At 36.6% G+C, this 20,627-nt stretch overlaps 3 protein-coding genes across 3 annotated transcripts in view; all 3 read left to right on the top strand.

The window, feature by feature from the left end:
- The window catches only part of LOC111507642 (ras-like protein family member 10B), a gene marked incomplete at its 5' end in the record, with an annotated part of 144,680 nt that overhangs the window by 76,780 nt on the left and 47,273 nt on the right, over positions 1-20,627 (top strand). The window contains one exon of the mRNA XM_074184027.1: positions 461-633. Coding sequence (XP_074040128.1) covers positions 461-633 — 173 coding nt within the window. The remainder of the gene's footprint in view (positions 1-460; positions 634-20,627) is intronic.
- On the top strand, positions 11,138-16,921 carry LOC141486314 (uncharacterized). The gene is made up of 3 exons (XM_074184029.1): positions 11,138-12,679; positions 12,738-13,559; positions 16,911-16,921. The coding sequence occupies exons 1-3, from the start codon at positions 12,118-12,120 to the stop codon at positions 16,919-16,921; spliced, it is 1,395 nt and encodes a 464-aa protein (XP_074040130.1). The 5' UTR covers positions 11,138-12,117.
- Positions 16,961-19,181, top strand: LOC141486313 (uncharacterized). The gene is made up of 2 exons (XM_074184026.1): positions 16,961-17,262; positions 17,326-19,181. The coding sequence occupies exons 1-2, from the start codon at positions 17,108-17,110 to the stop codon at positions 18,029-18,031; spliced, it is 861 nt and encodes a 286-aa protein (XP_074040127.1). The 5' UTR covers positions 16,961-17,107; the 3' UTR covers positions 18,032-19,181.

The raw sequence follows: 20,627 nt of genomic DNA, 5'->3' as shown, positions 1-20,627 counted from the left end.
ATGAGTTTTGTCGTGAATACCATGTATATGTACCGACAAAGAGCTATCCGCTTGATTGGATACTCAATATTCTTGATAGTTCGAAACATTGAAGAAAGATTGTGAACAGTCTCTATTTTATAGATACTTTCACGGAAAGTGTTCCCTTGATTTCACTTAGTGCCTTAAATGTCAAAAGTAATCAATAAGAGTTATTTTCAACATTTAAATAATGTCGTTCTCCTGGATTGTTTTTTCAAGTTTCAAATGATTATAATCTACAATCGAAATCACAAATATATCTATAGATATTCAAGCGATGATTCCAATAAAACATTCAATTACAAGCAAGGAAATTAATTGACTAGTCGCGACGGCTTGGCGTTCCGTTAATTTTTTGAACGCCTGGATGATGAAAACCATTAGTGAATTTCTCGCCGATATAGGTCGATTTGTATTATAACCCATTCACTTGTTCCAGAGTTGGACCTGGATTTCCTGGAAAGACGCCAGCATGCCACTTCAGGAACTTCGGGACAGGAGAGCAGCCAAGGAGAACAGCGGTCGCCAATTGAAATCAGCCCAGATTCGGTCGATAGGATTAAAGTTATTTTATTGGGGGCACCGGCCGTTGGCAAGACTTCCATAATACAGGCAAGTGTTATATATCATGTGAACACTCATATTTTTCAATGTTTCAAATCCAAATGAAAAATATCAACTACAGCACCGAAACCAAAAAATTTATATCAATTCCAACTCAAAATAAAAATTGATTTCTCAGTAGGGGATAGAAGATATTCCAAATATTTTTTGTCATTTAGTAGAAACAATATTTTTCAATTTTTTTGAAGAGTTTTCACATTGTTTCAGTGCTTATGGAGAAAGCTGAAATATTGTTTTCTCTTTATATTTTATCCCATCTTTTAAAATTCAACTTTGACTACGAAAAGTTGCACACCGCTTAAATAAAACCCCAGTCACACAAAATCATATCAAAAAAGTGTAATCTACAACAAACTATTCATTTAATAGTATTAAAGTTGTAGGTATTATGAATCGCAAGTATAGCTGGTAGAAAAACCTATATTAAGAGCAAATCTTGAAGGTCTTTCATCGTTGAAGAGCAATTTTATTTGACAGTTATACAACCTTCTCGTATATTCACGTAGAAAGGTGACAAAGAAACCGGACTTACAAATTTACCTTACTTTTTTTTTCAATCTTGTAATCTACTTAGGTTCATAAAGTTCACAGAGAACTGTAAACTCATGAGTAATAATCAACATTATATAAATTTGTGTTTTGCGATAACAAGAACTTCAAAGAATGGTGGTCATCTGTAAATATGATTGGTATTATATGTTCTAGAATGAAACATTATTCAAAGATTATGAAAAACTGTATGTTATGAGTAAATTCTATCAACCATAACATAGCAAGTTCGCACTTCATTCAAATAGTTAAGGTGAAGTGGGGTGAGTGCAGATTGGTTTTTATAAAGTTAGACTTCAAACCTATAAAGTTCCAATGTGTAACAAGAAAACGGTATATCGCTGATGAGCAAAGCACTATGTAAGTATTTTTTCGGAAAATTTGTTATCATTGTCTCCGTTTTCACTTTTGTATTCACATAATAACAGAAAATTTCACTTCATGTCAATAATCCGCACTTCCCTGTCAAAACGGGGCAAGAGCGTACATGGCAGTTAGAAGCATACTCAAACCTTATTTAAACCTCTGCGGAGCAAGAGCGTAATTCACAACAAATCTATATTCAACTGCTTTTCGCCGCATTCAGCTGCTTGGTTTCAGAGTTGTTTTCTTTTGGTGAAATGTTCAGCAAGGGTTTAGTTGATTGAAACGTCTGCGTATTGTGCAGTAAGTATAAAGAAGAAAACTCCAAAACAAAATAAACTGAGTATGTACTTTTACTGCCACTGGTCCCAGATATTTTTCCAATTGAAAATTATTTCGTCCAGGTTCTAGATTCTACTAGGTTCGTTTTCTGAACTCCTTGATTATATTTTCTAACTATGTGAAATATTCGTAAATTATGAATGGATTACTATTTATTTTGGGGCTACCTCCACGCTTTGTGACTTTTTTATCGACGAATTATTTGTTTTGGCGAACCCAAGAAACCAACACCGGATTCCTCCTTCGAAAGGAGTCTTAATCTTGTTTGACTGAACAAGCTCACCAACAAGCTGAAGTACTTTCTTTCTGAACTGGATTGGAATCGCGATGCTTCTGCCAATGGATTTTGATTATATGGTCCATTATTGTGTTTAATGTTCCCATATTGCTTGCTAGGTTTATAAGCATTGATACGTCCGCCTTTAACCTCCCCAATAGCTTCTTCTAGCGATTCTCTCGAATAATCACCCCTGTTGGTTTTTCTAACATAATTGCGGACCGTGGCAATCCTAGAATAAAAACATTAATAAATCACAAAAAATCAAAATAAAGTTAATGAACAAAAAAAAATCCAAATGAAGTCACTATCAAAATTCTTCGCCAAATTTCAATAATCATTCAAATAAATTAATAAGTAAGTGTAAAACCAAAATGGATTCAACAAGAAACGAAGCTGGGGCAAGAGTAGACCGATATGCAGTTTCCCCGCCACGTTGGTCTGCACAAGCCCCAGATGGTAATGTCAACGGAGCAAGAGCAGAGTAATGATTTTTGAGTAGACTTATGAAAAAAGCTGAATATTTCCATGTCTAAATAGAATTCAAACTATATTCTTATATACTTATGTACTGCATACGAATGCAGAAACTTTTTGTTTTTTTTCTGTTCAGCAAATGAGGTTGTAGGTAATGAACTACAGGATTACATTCCTCAAAATGAGTTCAATTTGGTAAAAGATATAATTTTCAAAGTGCATATAATTTTTATAGGAGATTGACACAAAATAGGTCAGGGGTGGTATACCATTGTCGCTTTTTTCTTTCTTTTTTTTGTGTATCAAATTTACATCATTCATAGGATAGAAAGTTTTTGTCTTAGTACTACTCCATCTTGATATAGAAAAATGTGGAAATCTTCCAGTATATGATAAAATATCAGCACTAATTGTCTATTCAGTTACTGATGATTATTATTAACAAGTTTTAGGTTACGATAGTTGACGATGATGTCGGGCACTCCAAGGCATTTGAAAATTCAACCTAGAATAAAAAATAGACGGTAATACGAGCATGCTTACGATATTATTCAAACTTCGGACAGCGGTGACACGACTACTTTGGTAGTAATTGATGATTCCAACAATTACCCTTTTATATCAGTTTTTTTACTTTATTATATCCTCCAGACCTGCTAAAGATTTGATGAAAATTCATTTCGATGATCATCCGTAAATTGTAAAAATTTCCGAAAGGAGACCAATCAAATTGTGGGTTCATTAAACTGGATCACATTCGAATCATATTAGACAATGGAAGTACGAACTAGTAAAATTCACCATGAAACATTGTCAACCACTTTCAAACAAACATCGAGGAATCATTATTCTACATAAATACCTGTGATTAAGTTTCAGAGAACACAGGCTTCCACGGTCGGTCACGATTGAAGAGAACAAAATCATGGCTGTTAGGCCATGGTTAAATGGAACTTGAAGTATCAAACTGAAACAGACCACGTGATACAATACGAAGGAACTGCTGTCGTGTTCATTTGAACGTATTACCACGCACGACTCCATAGGAAGGCCATTGAGATCTACAAGCATATCAACAATCATAATAGACAAAGAGAAGGTATACGGGTCATTGGAACATGGTATCCGGTACTCCAGAAGGTCAGAAATAGAACAGTGTACAACACCCATCGACATCCCACCAGCATCTTACCTGTCAATAACGTGGATCAATCATAAACGAGCATTCGCATGGCTACCTCACCATCATCCCCATCAGCATCATCCCCACCACCCTTTGAAATTATAGATACGAGTGATCACTGAGGTCGCCAGTCAGTCCTTGTTGAGACTTCGAAATATAACGTTCGTCCTTGCAGTCAACGCACATACAACTGATGATGTCAGCCGCAGTATCAGACGAAAAATTCAGTACTATAAGTTACATTCGACCATGGCCTACTAACCAGATTCAATTTTTTTAAAGTTCCTCATCGGCATCACTTTTCTGAAACAAATTAAATGAAGTTCATAGATGCAGTAGTCTGAATCATTCGACATAATGTGATATGTGCGATGTTGCGTATACATTGCGTATTACATTACAGAAATACATTTATAGTTAGAAACGAGTGTTTTACGAAATGAGTTCGCGTGATCGTGATGCCGGTAGAAAATATGAGTCAGGTAGTTCAAAAAGGAAACGAGCTATGAAAAGAAAGCAGGTATAAGAAAATCTACGTGGATCCTTATATAAATATATAAAAAGTGATGATCAAGAAACAGAAACCTCTACAAAAAATGTATTAACTGAAAGTGACTCTGACTCTAATCCTCATCCAGCTGAAAGCATTCCTTCCACATCATCATGGGTGCCGCCGCCGTCATCAAGTAAAAACAGCGAGGACGATGATGAATTAACTACATCATTGTCTCTTAGGTCAGCGGTGCCGCCGTCAACGCTATCCAGTCAAGAACCCGAATCTGAGCCTGAGTTTATGTCTACAGTCATGACTGCTGGAATGGAAGATCTGAATCATCAAAATGACCCCGGTTTGTGGCCCATAACAATTACTGATGTAGACCGAACTGAGATTATATTAAAAGGTCCAATCCGGGTTAAAGTTGATTTATTTCCCGTAAATGATAATGGACGGCGATTCAGCGAATATCATTATAATAAGATATTAGTTAACGGTGAAAAGCTTGACAGGCGCTGGATGATTTATTCACAAACAAAGGATGCCGTTTACTGCTTTCCGTGTAGAATATTCGGAATAGAAAATACAAAGATTGGATCAAGTGAAGGAGTATGTGATTGGAAACACTTGGGTGATAACCTAAAGTCTCACGAATCTACTGGACAGCACAAGGATTGTATGTTGAAATGGATTAATTTTGAGAATGGTTTAAAAAGCTGTTTCACTATTGACTCCTTGCATCAGTCAAAAATTGAACAAGAAAGGCAATGTTGGAGAGATATTTTAGAACAATTACTCGCAATTGTAAATTTTTCAGCATCTCACAATTTGGCCTTCAGGTGTCGTAGAGAAAAGTTAACATCTGATTCAGATTCGAGCGAGACAAGCGGCAACTTTATAGATTTACTAAAGTTAATATCACGATTTGATCCAGTGCTGAGACTTCACCTGAAACAAATGCAGGATGAGACGATTCATGATCACTATCTTGAAAAATGGTTTGATATATAATATAAAAAGATTAAAGGAAATTAGTGATAGTGGACTCTTGGAGAAATGCAACGACTTGCAAATATCTATGACAGTAGGGAAATCACGTGATATTGATGGACATGAATTGTACGAAGAACTAAGTATGTTTATTCACGTATATGAAGGAAACGACGACATTATCTCGGTGCTGAAATACATAATAGAAAAAAGATTAACCGAAGTTTACCCGACTATCGAAGTAGTCCTGAGAATTATTGCCACCACACCTGTAATAGTTGCGTCTGCTGAAAGGAGTTTTTCGAAGCTTAAAATTATCAAAACATATTTGAGGAATTCAATGACACAAGAACGGCTTGCTATTCTTTCAATCGAAAATGACGTAGCTCATTCGTTAGATTATTGTGCTGTAATTAAAGATTTCAGTCTTAGGAAAAGCCGCAAACATCAATTTTGATTTCTGTATTTATTGATTTGGAAATCTTCCAAAATAAAATATTTCAAAACTCAAATTTCATTTATTTGTATATCTATAGCATTTCTCGTCATTTTGTTAGACATGACAAATACTTAAACCAAACAACCAGACGGTCTGGTTCAAATCTACTTTCGCATCACATAGTTTTCACGAGAGGCAAAGGGCCTCACGAAGACCTGCCGACCGGAGCCTCGCAATGGGTAAGGTCGCCGCTGGATATAGGCTGATACCACATGTGCTGGACATACTGACAGCATCGCCTCGCGTCAGGCCCTGCAACGTATGTTAGGAACCTCTATGCCCATCTTGACAGGCCATGATGAGCCCCTTTTATATAACTATATTAATTTCGGCATCTCACTATTGTCATTATCCGTTGCTGTCATAAAAACTCGAGAATACAACTGTGGCTTAATACCTCTGCGGAAAAGGATCTGCAAACATTCGGTATAACTGAAGAAGAAAGTGAGATTGAAATCGAATATAAATAGGTGAATATTAATTACTGTATCGCCCTAAAGAATCGCTCTATATATACGGTATTAGCTGTAATAACTCAAATCCTGCTGTACTCGAGTAGCTCCACAAAAAAATTCCAAAAAATTCCAAACAGTCCTTCCACAAATCCAATTCAATGAATTCATTAGTGTCAAACTTCTCACACATTTTTTCAATAACGCCTTCACGATTTCTTTCTGTCAGAACCTCTGGAGCCTTACAGAATCCCGTTCTGAAAATATTCTTTCAAATAAAATATTTCACATTTGCATTGAAGTAATTCATGCCAATAAAAATGAAATACTGCTATCATTTCCCAGCTCTCTGTTTGGACCAAATCGCAAACCATAAACTAGAAGACGTTGAGAAATAAATAAAGGAGCATGAAAAATTGGGAATAGCAGCAATAACTTCCAGGAAATGAGTGCTACTATTTTTGTGTTCCTAAGTGCATCATTGTTCATTCGGAACGAAAAGGAATTTCAGCGCTGAAGTGATGTGAATACCCATACCACAAAAATGTATCGTTAAGTTTTTATAACCGGGGAATCTATTTAGAAAAAAGATTATACCAGAGTGAATCTTCAGGAACTGTATCGATCGATTGTGGAAAAACTATCATTAGGAAAAATCTGAAAATTTAACAATATACTTAAGTCGATGGGGGCAACTCAAGATGACAGCACTTTCGGTTACATCGAAAGTAGTTGTAGTAGAAGTAAGTGGGTATTCCAGTCTGAAATACCCACTCAAAAATAACCAACTATAACCAAATATAAGCCAGTCGAATAAACTTGACCTATATACATATACCGGGTGTCCCACATTTTATGTGACAGACAATATCTGGTTTGTTGAAGGAGATACACAAAAATATTTCATACAAAAGTTTTAGGAGTTCATGAGAGCTATACTTTGATATAATTTTTAAATATACAGGGTGTTTGGTGTAGGTGCTACAGACCAAAATTCCATTTTTTAAAACAGAACGCCCTGTATATCATTAAATATTCAGATGTTACGTTGAATTCTGATATCATTTCATGTTTGGTTTTTGAAATTCGGTTACGGCGTTGTTGAGTTATTGCACTTTTCCTTAAATATAAAGTTTCAAAAAAACTTATTTACTCTTACACGAATCCAGTCTATATCTTTTATTAAATTGAACTAGACTACTACTGAATACAAACCATTATTCTCACCTCTACGATACGATATCGATATCAGTTGAAAATAATATTGAAAATCTTGACAATGTGACTAACTTGAGGGTGAATTGCTTTATATTGCACAATTTCATCAAGTAGCTTGTGCTTGTTGATGCCATAGTAACAAATGTTGTTGAATTGTATCTACTTGTCAGTTCGATTCAGTGATTCTTTGCAAAACAGTAACTGTGTTCTTTGTGCGAAAACTCCAGTATGCATTTCGCGTTTAGTCCAAGTGATTGCATTGATATGTTATTAATTTTTGGGGAATGTCAGAAAAACTGCCGTCAAGCACAACGTCTATACCAAGAACGTTTTCCAGACAGACCCATTCCGTCACGAATTACTTTTTAGAGAGTTGTAGAAAAATTGCGAACTGGGTCATTTCCTTCTACTATAAAGCATCGTCATTATACGAGATCTTTTAGAACTGAAGATTTAGAGATCAATGTGTTGGCTTATATTATTATTCATCCGTGTTAGGAATCACACGTTAAAAGGTAAGACCTCGTTAATCCTTAGCTCGCACAAGTTTCGACTTCTGAGGGTTGTCGTTCGTAGGGGTGCGACAGCTGGTTAACGGAAAAACAGATTTTAACAGATTTTAACAGATCCACATGTTTCTATCCGTACTCTTGCAGAAGAAGTCGGTGTGAGTAAATCTAATGTACAGAGAATTCTGAAAGAAAATAAATACCACCCATTCAAAATTCAGTTGGTACAAGGCTTGAAACCCACGGACTTTGAACGACGACTTGAATTCATTGTTTGTATTCAGGTAATATTACATGAAAGTCCTAACATATTCAGTCAAATTCTGTGGAGCGATGAATCGCGATTCCACAATAATGGAGTTGTGAATCGACATAACAGTCACTATTGGTCTCAAGAAAATCCCCACTGGGTCCGCGAAAGTAATTTTCAAACTACTTGGGGTATTAATGTATGGTGTGGATTGTGGACTTTTTCAATGAAAATCTCAATGGATTGCGATATTTACATTTTCTAGAAAATGATTTGATCCAGTTGATGGAAGATATTGCCATAGCAGAACGACAAGGAATTTGATGGCAACAAGATGTTGCTCCTCCTCACAATTCACAGGTTGTTACTGAATATCTGGATAGAACGTACCCAAATAGGTGGATTGGTAAAAATGGTCCAATTCGGTGGCCGGCTCGTTCCCCAGATTTATCACCGCTTGATTTTTTCCTATGGGGTTATTTAAAAGATATTGTTTTCACTACTCCCCCTTTGAATGTGGATGATCTGAAAATGAAAATTCGACTAGCGTGCAGTGATATTCCGCCTGATATAAGAGCGACTTGTACGAGAGAAGTGATTCGACGTTTCGAAGCCTGTATAATATCTAATGGGCATCACTTTGAACAATTTTTATGACTTATTTCTAGGTACCTACCATTCTTATGAAATGATTTATCAAGTTATATTATTTACATTGTTATTAATTAAAGATTTGTTTTCGAATACACCTCTTTCAATTTCGCAATTGTTTCATATTCAAAATGATTCCTGACTGAATTCCACAACTCAAAATTGAAACCATTACTTCGAACACCCAAAATTTTGACTAATTTTCATGTGATCTGATGCAGAGAGAATAATTGTATGAGATATTTTAAAAAATAATAGTCGTTCTCAAGACTTTACATTTTAAGCAATAACTCAACAACGCCGTAACCGAATTTCAAAAACCAAACATGAAATGATATCAGAATTCAACGTAACATCTGAATATGTAATGATATACAGGGCGTTCTATTTTAAAAAGTGGAATTTTGGTCTGTAGCACCTACACCAAACACCCTGTATATTTAAAAATTATATCAAAATATAGCTCTCATGAACTCCTAAAACTTTTGTATGAAACATTTTTGTGTATCTCCTTCAAGAAACCATATATTGCCTGTCACATAAAATGTGAGACACCCGGTATATATATATATATATATATATATATATATATATATATATATATATATATATATATATATAGAGCTGTTTTAGCCTATTGGACATCGTCAGTACCGGGCAGGCGGTCCTCGATTGAAGACAAAATGTGAAAAATCAAGAAAAGTACTTAATAAAAATAACTACGTAAACGCAAGCGAGACATAAGTGAAACCACCTATTGGTGTGACACCAACTTGCCAAGTTTTTAATGTCAGTGTTGGTGGTTTGACCAATCAACCGACAACTGCGGTGGCAGAAATTTGGTACCTATTTATTTATCTTTCGATTTTCATGTCCTAGGCTACCATTAATATATTCCCGAATCCATGTTAATATTGAAAAATAAATTTCGACATATAATATATGAAAAATAATAAAACATATAATATTTCAATAGAAAACAATTTTCCACCCCTACGAGTAATGGAGGATCTCTCAGACGTCGCGTCATCAGGGTACAATTTCAGTAAACTCAGGTTGAATCTTCGCAATAATGGATTTTGGTTAAACAACCTATATAATTACAAGGCCTAACGTTCGTCAAGGGATCTACTCAAACACTAAATCACTTGTTAGGTGTCTGGGGCACTTTTACTCATAAAGCAAATTGCTCCAAAACCCAGCACGGTGTTTGACTTGCTTAATTATGTCGGAGAGTGCTATCTCAACGAAATTTATTTCATTGTTTGTTTCTATTCGAGATTGGGAAAATGAATGTTAGCTGAAATATTGAGGTTATATTGTAACAACAAATTTGATTTACCGGTGGCCGCTTTTCAGTGTTGATAATATCGGTATCGATAAGAGTTCTCTAAAGTGGAGTTCTAGTTTTTCGATGAGATGGAAAAAAATTCAAATAGTTAGGGAGAATACAAAGAAGTCAGCAAACGAAATGAAATAATGTATGTTGTGACATTAAAACAGTTTTGGAGAGCTAACCGATAAGTGCAACTGCCGGTCTGAGCCCGGACAGATTTCTACAAAAAAAATCACAAAACAACAATTACATTTGAGTCAGAAATTATTTTTTGACGAATCTTTCACCTCCCTTGGGTTTTGAATAGTGTTACCGCCAAGACAAGTAATTGTCGTCTCTTGAAACAAGAGGAGATTTTCAGCCATGTATCGACAAGACAAAAAATTGGGTAATCTTAATCAAAACGGTACAAGAACAGATAATCTTCTTTCGACAAGAGTAGACAAGAGAATTGGAGAAAAAGGTACAAGTAACATTTTGAAAATTCTCTTTATATCGAGTTAGACGAAACATATTCAAAATGTTTTTTTTCATGACATGAATATGAAGATTACTAATGGCCATGTTCAAAAATAATTTTCAATTATACAGCGTGTCCCTGAAAAAATGAAATATGTCAGGGTTATGTTTTTCATTGATAAATCCCCATCTCATTCCATTTCTGAATTCTTTGATGAAGTCCAAAAGGACTTCAATCAAGATCTATCAAAATTTAATTCAGTAGATTTAGAGATTGTATTTTTTGTAAAATGAGTCTCTCTGAAATACTGAATTCGTCGTGAAAATTAAATTTCTGAAATGGAATTCGAAAGTTTTCTTTAAATGATGTTACGTATCCCACCAGAACCATCTAAAGGCGTCTTATCAGGTGATTTGGTAGGCCATCTATGGGTAATTAGTAGGAGATTTGAGCCGGTTCTAAGCCTCCCCCCACCACTATGACGTATTAATTGCTTTTTTATTGGTTGTTGTTTGGTGAAGTCAATGTGATGTGACCTTGAAGGGTGTGGTGTATGGATCGTTCAGAAATTTTTTCCCGGTTCTAATACTCCCCCCACCAATATGACGTGTTATTTGCTTTTTTTTGTTGTGCAGTGAAGTCAAGCCGTTGTGACCTTGAAGTGTCTGGTGCATGGATCGTTCAGATTTTTTTTTCATATGAGATTTTGTGTGTGTATGTGTGTGTGTGTGTGTTAGAGAATGCACGGTACAGGGTTTCATCATGTGCTTGTTTGTCTATGTACAAACATACGTCTGCATACTTCGAAGATCCTCCAAGTAATGAATGCTCCATCGGTGTGAGGGCACCAAGTTAGTAGTGGAGTGACGTCACAGCAATAACCGTTCAACGGCTAGAGAGCGACATGTTCACTCCACGACGTGTGGCAGAGTAATGCGTATTCATCAGTCTGCTCTCACCTCCCTCGATGTAGTGAAGGATGTGACGTAACGCCCCAGACTCGCCATCAATGGTGACACGCAGGCGGGCGAGGACTGTGCTAACGTCTGTCCTCTCCGAGAGCGCAACGACAATTGCTTGTTCGGCTATCGCTCTCGAAGCAGTGAATGATGTGACGTAACGCATCACCCTACCCTCGCTATTGATGGTGACACGCAGGCGGGCGAGGACTGTGCAAACGTCTGCCCTCTCCGAGAGCGCAACGATCACTGCTTGCTCGTGCCGGCAACTCGCATCAAATTGGGAGATGGGCTTGGCTGTGACGTCAGGCATCTCTAGTGGATGCATCGATGTGTCCTTACCTACCCTCACTCTCTACGGTGATGCGCAGGCGACGTGGATTATGGTATTTAAGAAGCGGGCGAGTGTTGGTTATGTCAGTTTCCATCGAGAGTGAGTTAGTGAGAACATATCATAGAAAATGTATTCTTGTGAATGTGGTAAATCTTTTACCCGTAGTGACAACCTTCGTCGTCATCAGCTCCAGAGTTGCCAAGGAGGGCCATCAGTGAAACGAGTGAGATTAGATGACGCTGCAGCACCTATGTACACATGTAATTGTTGTAATGTGATGATTCCATTGACTCAAGTGAATTCTCACAATAGAACTCTACAACATAAGAATAATACATGTGTTCAATTCAGTGATGGTGTTCAAATTATAAAGAGCGCCTTCAAACGTCGGATTGCGACATACAGGGTGCAGAGTTCCATTGTTTCCACCGATTACATGTTATTCTTTAATGAAATCAGGCAGAAAGTTATAGAATTATTGGAATCGGCCATCAGGGTTCACAAAATCATCAAAGTGAATATGGAAGTATTTGGGAGTTATATTCTACAAACACAAGACCTGAAGGAAACCAAATCATTTAATTCACAGAATAGAACAGTTGATCAATCTACTGATTTGAATTCCTTATTTGATGGATTTCGAAATGGGATTATCCCTCAAACTACAGAATTCCAGGAACGTGATTCAGGTAAACATTTCTACCAAGTTTTAATTGGATGGATTAGTAATATTGTTCTGTATTTAAGGTTGGACTTGTGAAAAAATCATGTTTCTGGAGTTGAACATTAATAAATACAGCCCGCTCAGTGGATGTTCATATGTGAAGCTGTCTGAATGTATCGAGCGTAGGAAGGCCGTGGTTAATGTCCGTAATGAAGATCAGCATTGTTTTGCATGGGCTATCACTTCAGCACTACATCCTGCAATCGATAGAACATCAGAAGTTTCATCGTATCCACATTTCAGTACAGTCATAGATGTAACAGGTATGAATTTTCCGGTAAAGTTGAAAGATATTGTGAAATTTGAAGACAAGAATGATATTTCAGTTAATGTGTACGGTTTAGAAAGTAAATTCGAGAAGGGTAAAATAATGTATGAAATAATTGGACCATTACGTTACTCTCAGAGAAGACTTAGAAGACATGTCAATTTGTTACTTATCACAGATGATTTCGGTAATAATCATTATTGTTGGATTAAAGATCTTTCAAGATTAGTTTCAAGCCAATTATCGGCTCATGAACATAAGAAATATTTTTGTGATGGCTGTTTATTATATTTTTCTAATGAACAATTACTATTACGTCATAAGATAAATGATTGTAATCACTTGAGTACTACAACACCATCAACCAATTTCAAAGTCAATAAATATGTGAAAACGGTACCTGAAAATATACTAACTTTTGAAAACTTTGAGGAACAAATGAAGGCACCATTTGTAGTGTATGCCGATTTTGAATCAGTACTGAAGCCGATTCAAACCACTAAACCAAATCCTGAATACTCGTATTCGATCAAGACATTCAAACATGAGCCTTATTTATTTGCTTATTTGATTAAATGTTCATACAATGATGATTTATCAAAATTTGTTTCGTATAGGGGTGTGGATGCAGCCCAGAAATTCGTTAGCAAAATCGAAGATGATTTGAAAAATATTTATGAAAATCATCTCAGGTTTCCTATTCCTATGGATGTACAAACTCCTGAGGAAGAGGAACAGTTTGCTTCTGCCACAAATTGTGGCATTTGTTCCAAACAATTTAATGATGGCGAAGTCAAAGTGAGGGATCATTGTCACCTCACAGGAAAAAAAAGGTCCCCTGCTGCTCATTCATCTTGTAATTTGAATTTTAAATTGCCAAATTTCATTCCTATAATTTTTCACAATCTCAGTGGATATGATTGTCATTTATTCATAAAGGAATTGTATAAAAACAAAGATAAAGTGGATGTCATCCCACAAACTAATGAGAAATATATATCTTTCACAAAACATCTCTTTACACACTCCTATACGGATAAAGATGGTAGGGTGAAGAAGAATTATTTGAAAATGAGATTCATTGATAGTTTCAGATTCATGCCTAGTTCTTTGGAGAATTTAGGTGCAAATTTAACATCTGATCAGTGTATCGAGATGCGCAAACATTTCCCACAAATTGAAAATTTCAATTTGATGAGAAAGAAAGGTGTATTTCCCTATAGTTTTGTTGATGACATCGAAAAACTGAATCATCCAAGACTTCCAACCAAAAATCAATTTTATGATAAACTCAATTGTGAACATGTATCAGATAATGATTATGGGAGAGCTCAACTTGTTTGGAATTTATTCGAATGTCAGGATTTGGGTGAATACTCTGATTTATATTTAAAGTCAGATGTGTTACTATTATGTGACATTTTTGAAAAGTTTAGAAATATATCTGTTGATAAATATAAATTGGATCCGGCACAATACTTCACTGCACCCGGATTATCGTGGGATGCCATGTTGAAATATACTAATATTGAATTGGAATTACTAACTGATATTGATATGGTTCACTTCTTTCAAAAAGGTATTCGTGGTGGAATAAGTCAATGTAGTGAAAGGAAACATAAAGCAAACAATAAATTTTTACCGGATTATAATCCAAATGAACCATCTTCATTCATTTCATATTTGGATGCAACAAATCTATATGGTCACAGCATGTCGCAACCATTACCAACAGGTGAATTTTCATGGTTAGCACCTCATGAATGTGGATATTGATAGTCCTTATGGATATGTATTGGAAGTGGATATACATTATCCCCAAGAACTTCATGATAAACATTCCGATTTACCATTCTTAGTTGAACGTTTGATACCTCCATATGCAAAATCGAAAGTTCCCAAATTAATTCCAAATTTAAACGACAAAAGAAAATATATTGTTCGCTATAGAAACTTACAGCAAGCTGTCAATCATGGTTTGATAGTGATGAACACACATAGAGTATTGAGGTTTAAGCAATCATGTTGGATGAAGCCTTATATAGATTTGAATACTGAAATGCGTAATAGGTCTAATAACAAATCTGAAAAAGATTTCTACAAACTAATGAATAATGCAGTCTATGGAAAAACAATGGAAAACGTAGACAATAGAATTGATGTTAGACTCATTACACATTGGGAAAATATAAAAAGAACTATAGGTGCTAGTTGTCTCATATCTCGACCAAATTTTAAAAAATGCTCTATTTTTACAGAAAATTTTGTTGCCATTCAATTGGCTAGAGTAAAAGTTCATTATGATAAACCACTATATTTAGGATTTTCCATTCTAGAATTATCTAAAACAGTTATGTATGATTTTTTCTATGGATGTATCAAACAACAGTTTGGAGAAGATGCGTCCTTACTCTACACTGATACCGACTCCCTTATTCTCAAAGTAAATACAGACAATTTCTATGAATTTATCAAAAATAATATAAATAAGTTCGATACATCTAATTATAAAATAGGAAACCAATTCAATATTCCAGTGACAAAGTCAGTTCTGGGTAATTTCAAAGATGAATTCCCAAATGATCCAATAATCAGCTTTTACGGTACAGGTGCTAAAGCGTATTACGTGAAATCTGTTGATGGTGAACTGAAGAAGGCCAAAGGTGTGAAACGATCTGTTATAAAGAATGAATTGACATGTGAAGACTATGAAAAAATCATTGAAGAGGGAGGTATGATATTCAGGAAGATGAACTCGTTCAGAAGCGTATTGCATGATATTTACACTGAATTGAAAAATAAAGTCGCTTTATCGTATCATGACGACAAGAGATTCATCATTCCGAATACCACTCGAACTCTTCCATGGGGTCATAGCGATATAGAATTTTATCGAAATGATCCTAATGATAACATTCGTTGGGTGTCTGAAATCGTTCATTCTTTTTCTCAAGAGAGCGCCTTAGACCAACTAATCAATTTGTTGACTGTAGAGATGAATAATTGAATTATAATTCGAAGTATTATTGCTTATTCCTTCAAACCGGAACATTCTTATTTGTGATTATTTGTGATTATTGTATTATGTATTGTATATGTATCACTTTTACCAAGTTACTTAGATGAATAAAAAATGATAAAAATATTATTTGTTTCATTTCTATTTTCCTAACCAATTACTGTAAAGTATATAACATAATGTAAATGAAAGAAATATCAGTTTGAAAAGAATCATCGTAGAGTGCACAATGTTTAAAACAATCGATAAGTTTGGTAGAAAAAGAAAATTGGGTGGTAATGTCATTCGAGGTCCTCCCGGGATTGGTTTTAAATTAACAAAAGATGGTCATTATGACATGCAAAGAAAAATATTGAAAAATATAAGCGAACCAATTGACAAGAGTGATTGTGTAACTGTATCATATCTTGAGGGGGAAATTAACGGAACAAAGGAGGTTATACTTCTAGCCCTACAAGCTGCAATACAATCCACAATAGGTAATATTGCTCGCGATGCCCGTCAAGCATTTGACGATAAAATTGCAGAGGCTCGGATAACTTTCACTCGTAAATTTGACAAACTTACAAATGATGTGGACATAAAAATGTCTGACATAACAGCGTCTACAAATAAAAAATTTGATGCTATGTCAAACATAACAGGGACTACAATGAAAAAGTATGATGTACTAGAAGAGAGAGTTGAAGTTTTGGAGAAAAGCCATAAAGTCAGGCCATCAGGTGGACTGGGATATCCAGGACTGGACATTGATCCAAATGTTAGAATAATAGAACCAAAACCAACAGATGACGTATTAATTGAACCAACATGGTGAATTTACTCCCGCGTTAGGTTAGATTAGATTAATACATACTGTAGGTTAGGGTCATAGGTGTTAGGTTAGGTTAGGTTTCACGGCGCGCGAAGCGCGCGGGTGAAACCCCCCCCCTCCTCCCCCCGGGGTGGTGGGTGGGGGGCCACCGCGCCGGCGCGCGAAGCGCGCCGGCGCGAGCGTAGCGAATTGGGGCGTAAGCCGCGCGGAGCGCGGCCCGCTTTCTTCCCACCATTGCTCACCCCGCCCACTTCCTACCATTTCTCGCCCCACCATATTCCAACCATTGCGCATGCACGCCCCCACCTCATTCCCTCCACTCCCAATGATGTTGATACCCCGAGGAGCACGTTCTTCTACATTCAGTACGACAACTCCAGTCATCCAGAGCAGTCCAGCCATACTCAACCAGAAGCAGTGTACTATACGACGAGGAGCTAAGTTTGAGTAAGTTAACAATGTACTTTAATTTTTTACATCTACTAACTTTGTATTATTTTACATTTTCAGAATGGCATCCAACACTCAGGAATTAAATAACGCTGTGGCATCCATCATGCCTATGACAGAGCTGGAGAAGGCATCCACTTCACGAGTTAGGTGCAGATCCACCAGCCCTGACTTATTCGAGGAGGAGGAGGAAGTCAGGCCTGTAAAGAAGGTTTGCCAACGACCTGCAGCGAAGGTTGGTCCTATTTCTAAGTACCGAGCTACTTGCAATAGGACTAATCCTTATGCAGGTAGTTGGTCGACCGCTCCAAACAGCTTAAGGCCCTCCACACCACCCGCATCAGTAGTGGAACAACCTAGGGCGCCTTCTCCGGAGGAGCCACCAGTTGTATTGTCCCCATCGGAGGAGGCTCCCATCGTATTCACTCCGTCGGTGGTGCCGCTTTCGCCGATGCTGGCAACACCGGTGACGAATCCTGAAGTGTTAGTGCCACAAGTGCGACAGCCTATCGGAGAGGTTAGTGAAATGTTGGACAGTTTTCTACAGAGATGTAAGGAAGCAGAACATGCTTCTCGAGCTAGTGAGGCCGCGTTGGTTAAAAGGAAGCGCGAAATGGCTGAAATTGTTAACCGACGGAGGGAAGCAGAAAAAGTAATAGCCGAACTAGATCGGAAGTATGCATCTCTGGAGAAAAAGTGTGAAGCAGATACCTCTTCGATAGAGACTTATAAAAAGTTAGTGACTTTTATAAAAACTTTCCCATAGATTAAGTGTAAGTGTAGTAAGATTAGTTTTAGGTTAGTTAGGAATATTTAATTAAGATAGTTTTAAGTTTATGTTTGTAATTTTAGGAAATAAAAATAAAATAAAAAAAAAGAAGTGAAATTAAGGGTGTACATTGTTTTGGTTTGGTACACATTGAACAATGCGATGGTTGGAGCATTTTTCTTCACTTCGTCTCATTATTATTTCCTTTTTTTATTTCAATTACAAGTTCTTCTATGCAAATACCTCACATCAATTTTTGTGTTCTCTAATCTATTGTAAATAATCTCTTGGGAAGAAAATATGTTTCATAATGAAATCAATAAGTATATTTCATATAATTCATATAGTATTTTCAATTTTCTCTTTCATGGAATATAGCTCATGTCATTTTTGAAATTCATTCCCACTTAATCCCCTCTCCTCCCCACTCCTCCCCCACTCCCTTTCAAAAGTATAAAAGTAGGAATTATCTGTTGGAATATTCAGTTGATCAGCCACCTTCAACATGGAACCTGATTCAACTACTGAGCCGTACAGTGACCCAGCGCATCAACATCCTTACTGGGCTTCTATCCATGAAGGTTTCGTTACCTCCACGACTGCACCTCACTCGATGAATTATGATGACATAATTTATGATGATCGGATACAAGTGCTTCACGTTACTGGAACCGATCAAGCGGACCTGTCTGATGGGGATTATCCAGATCCCTATGATTGGCGGAATGATTACGAATGGGATACACAGTCCGGAAACACAGACGACGACGACAGCGATGACGATGATGACGGTGACGCTGACAATGAGTCCGATGATAGTCCTCCACCATCCCCTATCCTGATTGATGAAGTCCTGAATTCAGACGATGATATGTAATCGTTTCCTCATTTCTCCCATCCTTTCTATTCCTTTCCTTTCCTTCCACGGAGTACACACTTTTTGGTTGGTGTACACGAGGCACTGCGAGGTTGGGGCAGTGTCTTTTTCCCTCTCCCTTATTAGTTTTTTTTTATAATAATCACTCAGAGTTTCTAATAATAATAATCACTTAGAATTTCAAGAAAATTGTCATTCTTATTGCTTTCGAATTTCAAACACTGAATTGTTCTACATTTACACTTCACCCCCTCCTCTTTTTTTTCCAATATAAATAAAGCATCAATCCCAGTTCTATATCATTCTTCCACAATGTCGAGTGCTGATTCCACCACCGAACCGATGAGTGTACCAGAGTGTTCTATGACGAGTACAGGCCCCATCCAGGTACATGGAATAGATTCAACGTTCGATCATTTCAGTACAAATTTTGCACAAATGCTGCAACGTATCTATGATCTACCTGATGATTTCCCGGCACGTATGGAAGAAGGTATGCAAGAGGAAGTAGAGGCAGAGTTAGAGATGGATGTCAATGAGTTAGACGATCTAGAGGATAACGAGCTAGATAATTATGCTAATGATGATGCCATTAGTATATCGTCTGATTCAGATGATTATGAGGATGACATCATCAGTATATCATCAGATACAGATGATGATACAATCATCATTGTTTCTGATGATGATGAGGAGCGTTAGTCCATACCATTGCATGGATTAATAAAAAAAACAGCCCTTTTCAGGGCTACAATTGAAGACTGAAACAATAAAAAAATAGCTCTTTTCAGAGCTATCATTATACTTTCAAACAGAAACAGGTTCATACCATTGTTAACATTATAGTCTCAAACAAAATGTATGTATGTAAAAGTATTCATCATTATATGCATACAATGATTGACAAAATGCCAACTTCAACTTTCATTTAAAGTAGTACTCATCATATGCATAGATATTCAATGACTATCAAATTCCAAATATCGACTTTTCAGTCAAAGTAGTAATTTATTTGTCATATAATGTATAGATATTCAAAGACTAACAAATTACTTAGACTTTTATTAGTCAATGTATTCATTTGTCATATAATCTATGAATACTAATACAACTAACTACTGTTTGTGTGAATAATGTAGCCCTGAAAAGGGCTGTTGTTTTTTTGACCAGTAGGTCCACGGTTATTGTGCCACAGGTTGGACATTATTACATATAATACATGTAGATACTCGGGTGAAGTTTGTTAGTGGCCTCTCGCAAGCTTCACACCAATTCTGTCCCATTTCCATAATTGAGACAGTGTTGTGGGTGTTGACATGGGCATACCACCCTCCATTATTGTTTCTATGCGAATAAAACCGAAAGCAGCACCAACATAGTTTTTTGTTCTCTCCATCTATTGTGCTGATCAATACGTATGCATCCATTGCACAATACAAATCCAAGGGATCTTCCAGTGTCTCACTGACATTGAGCGTTCGCATACCGATCCTCAAAGCACCATCGCCTTCAGTTGTGTCAGCTTCTATCCCTTCATCACCTCCTTCTTCATCCATGACCCTCTCAAACTCCATCACGTCATCATCTTCGTCGCTTTGGTTGGCCTCGTTTTCAACTTCGTCTATCTCATCTTCATCGACTCCAACATCTTCTGCTTCAACTATCACTTCCTCTAGCGGAACATTGACATCCTCATCATCTGATTCGTCTATCCAA

Source organism: Leptinotarsa decemlineata, unplaced genomic scaffold (assembly GCF_025532065.1).
Source record: "Leptinotarsa decemlineata unplaced genomic scaffold, Ldec_3_MD MMD2_tig00026354_RagTag_RagTag, whole genome shotgun sequence".
In the NCBI taxonomy this organism is placed as follows: Eukaryota; Metazoa; Arthropoda; class Insecta; order Coleoptera; family Chrysomelidae; genus Leptinotarsa; species Leptinotarsa decemlineata.
Note: the sequence above shows the minus strand (reverse complement) of the source record. Positions and strands in the feature narration are given on the sequence as shown.

Excerpts from the sequence above, each read along its gene's own strand:
- LOC141486314 (XM_074184029.1), top strand. The coding sequence starts at position 12,118 with ATGTATTCTTGTGAATGTGGTAAATCTTTTACCCGTAGTGACAACCTT. Across the intron at positions 12,680-12,737 it reads ATTCCAGGAACGTGATTCAG|GTTGGACTTGTGAAAAAATC; the intron begins GTAAACATTTCT and ends TCTGTATTTAAG.
- LOC141486313 (XM_074184026.1), top strand. The coding sequence starts at position 17,108 with ATGCACGCCCCCACCTCATTCCCTCCACTCCCAATGATGTTGATACCC. Across the intron at positions 17,263-17,325 it reads CGACGAGGAGCTAAGTTTGA|AATGGCATCCAACACTCAGG; the intron begins GTAAGTTAACAA and ends TTACATTTTCAG.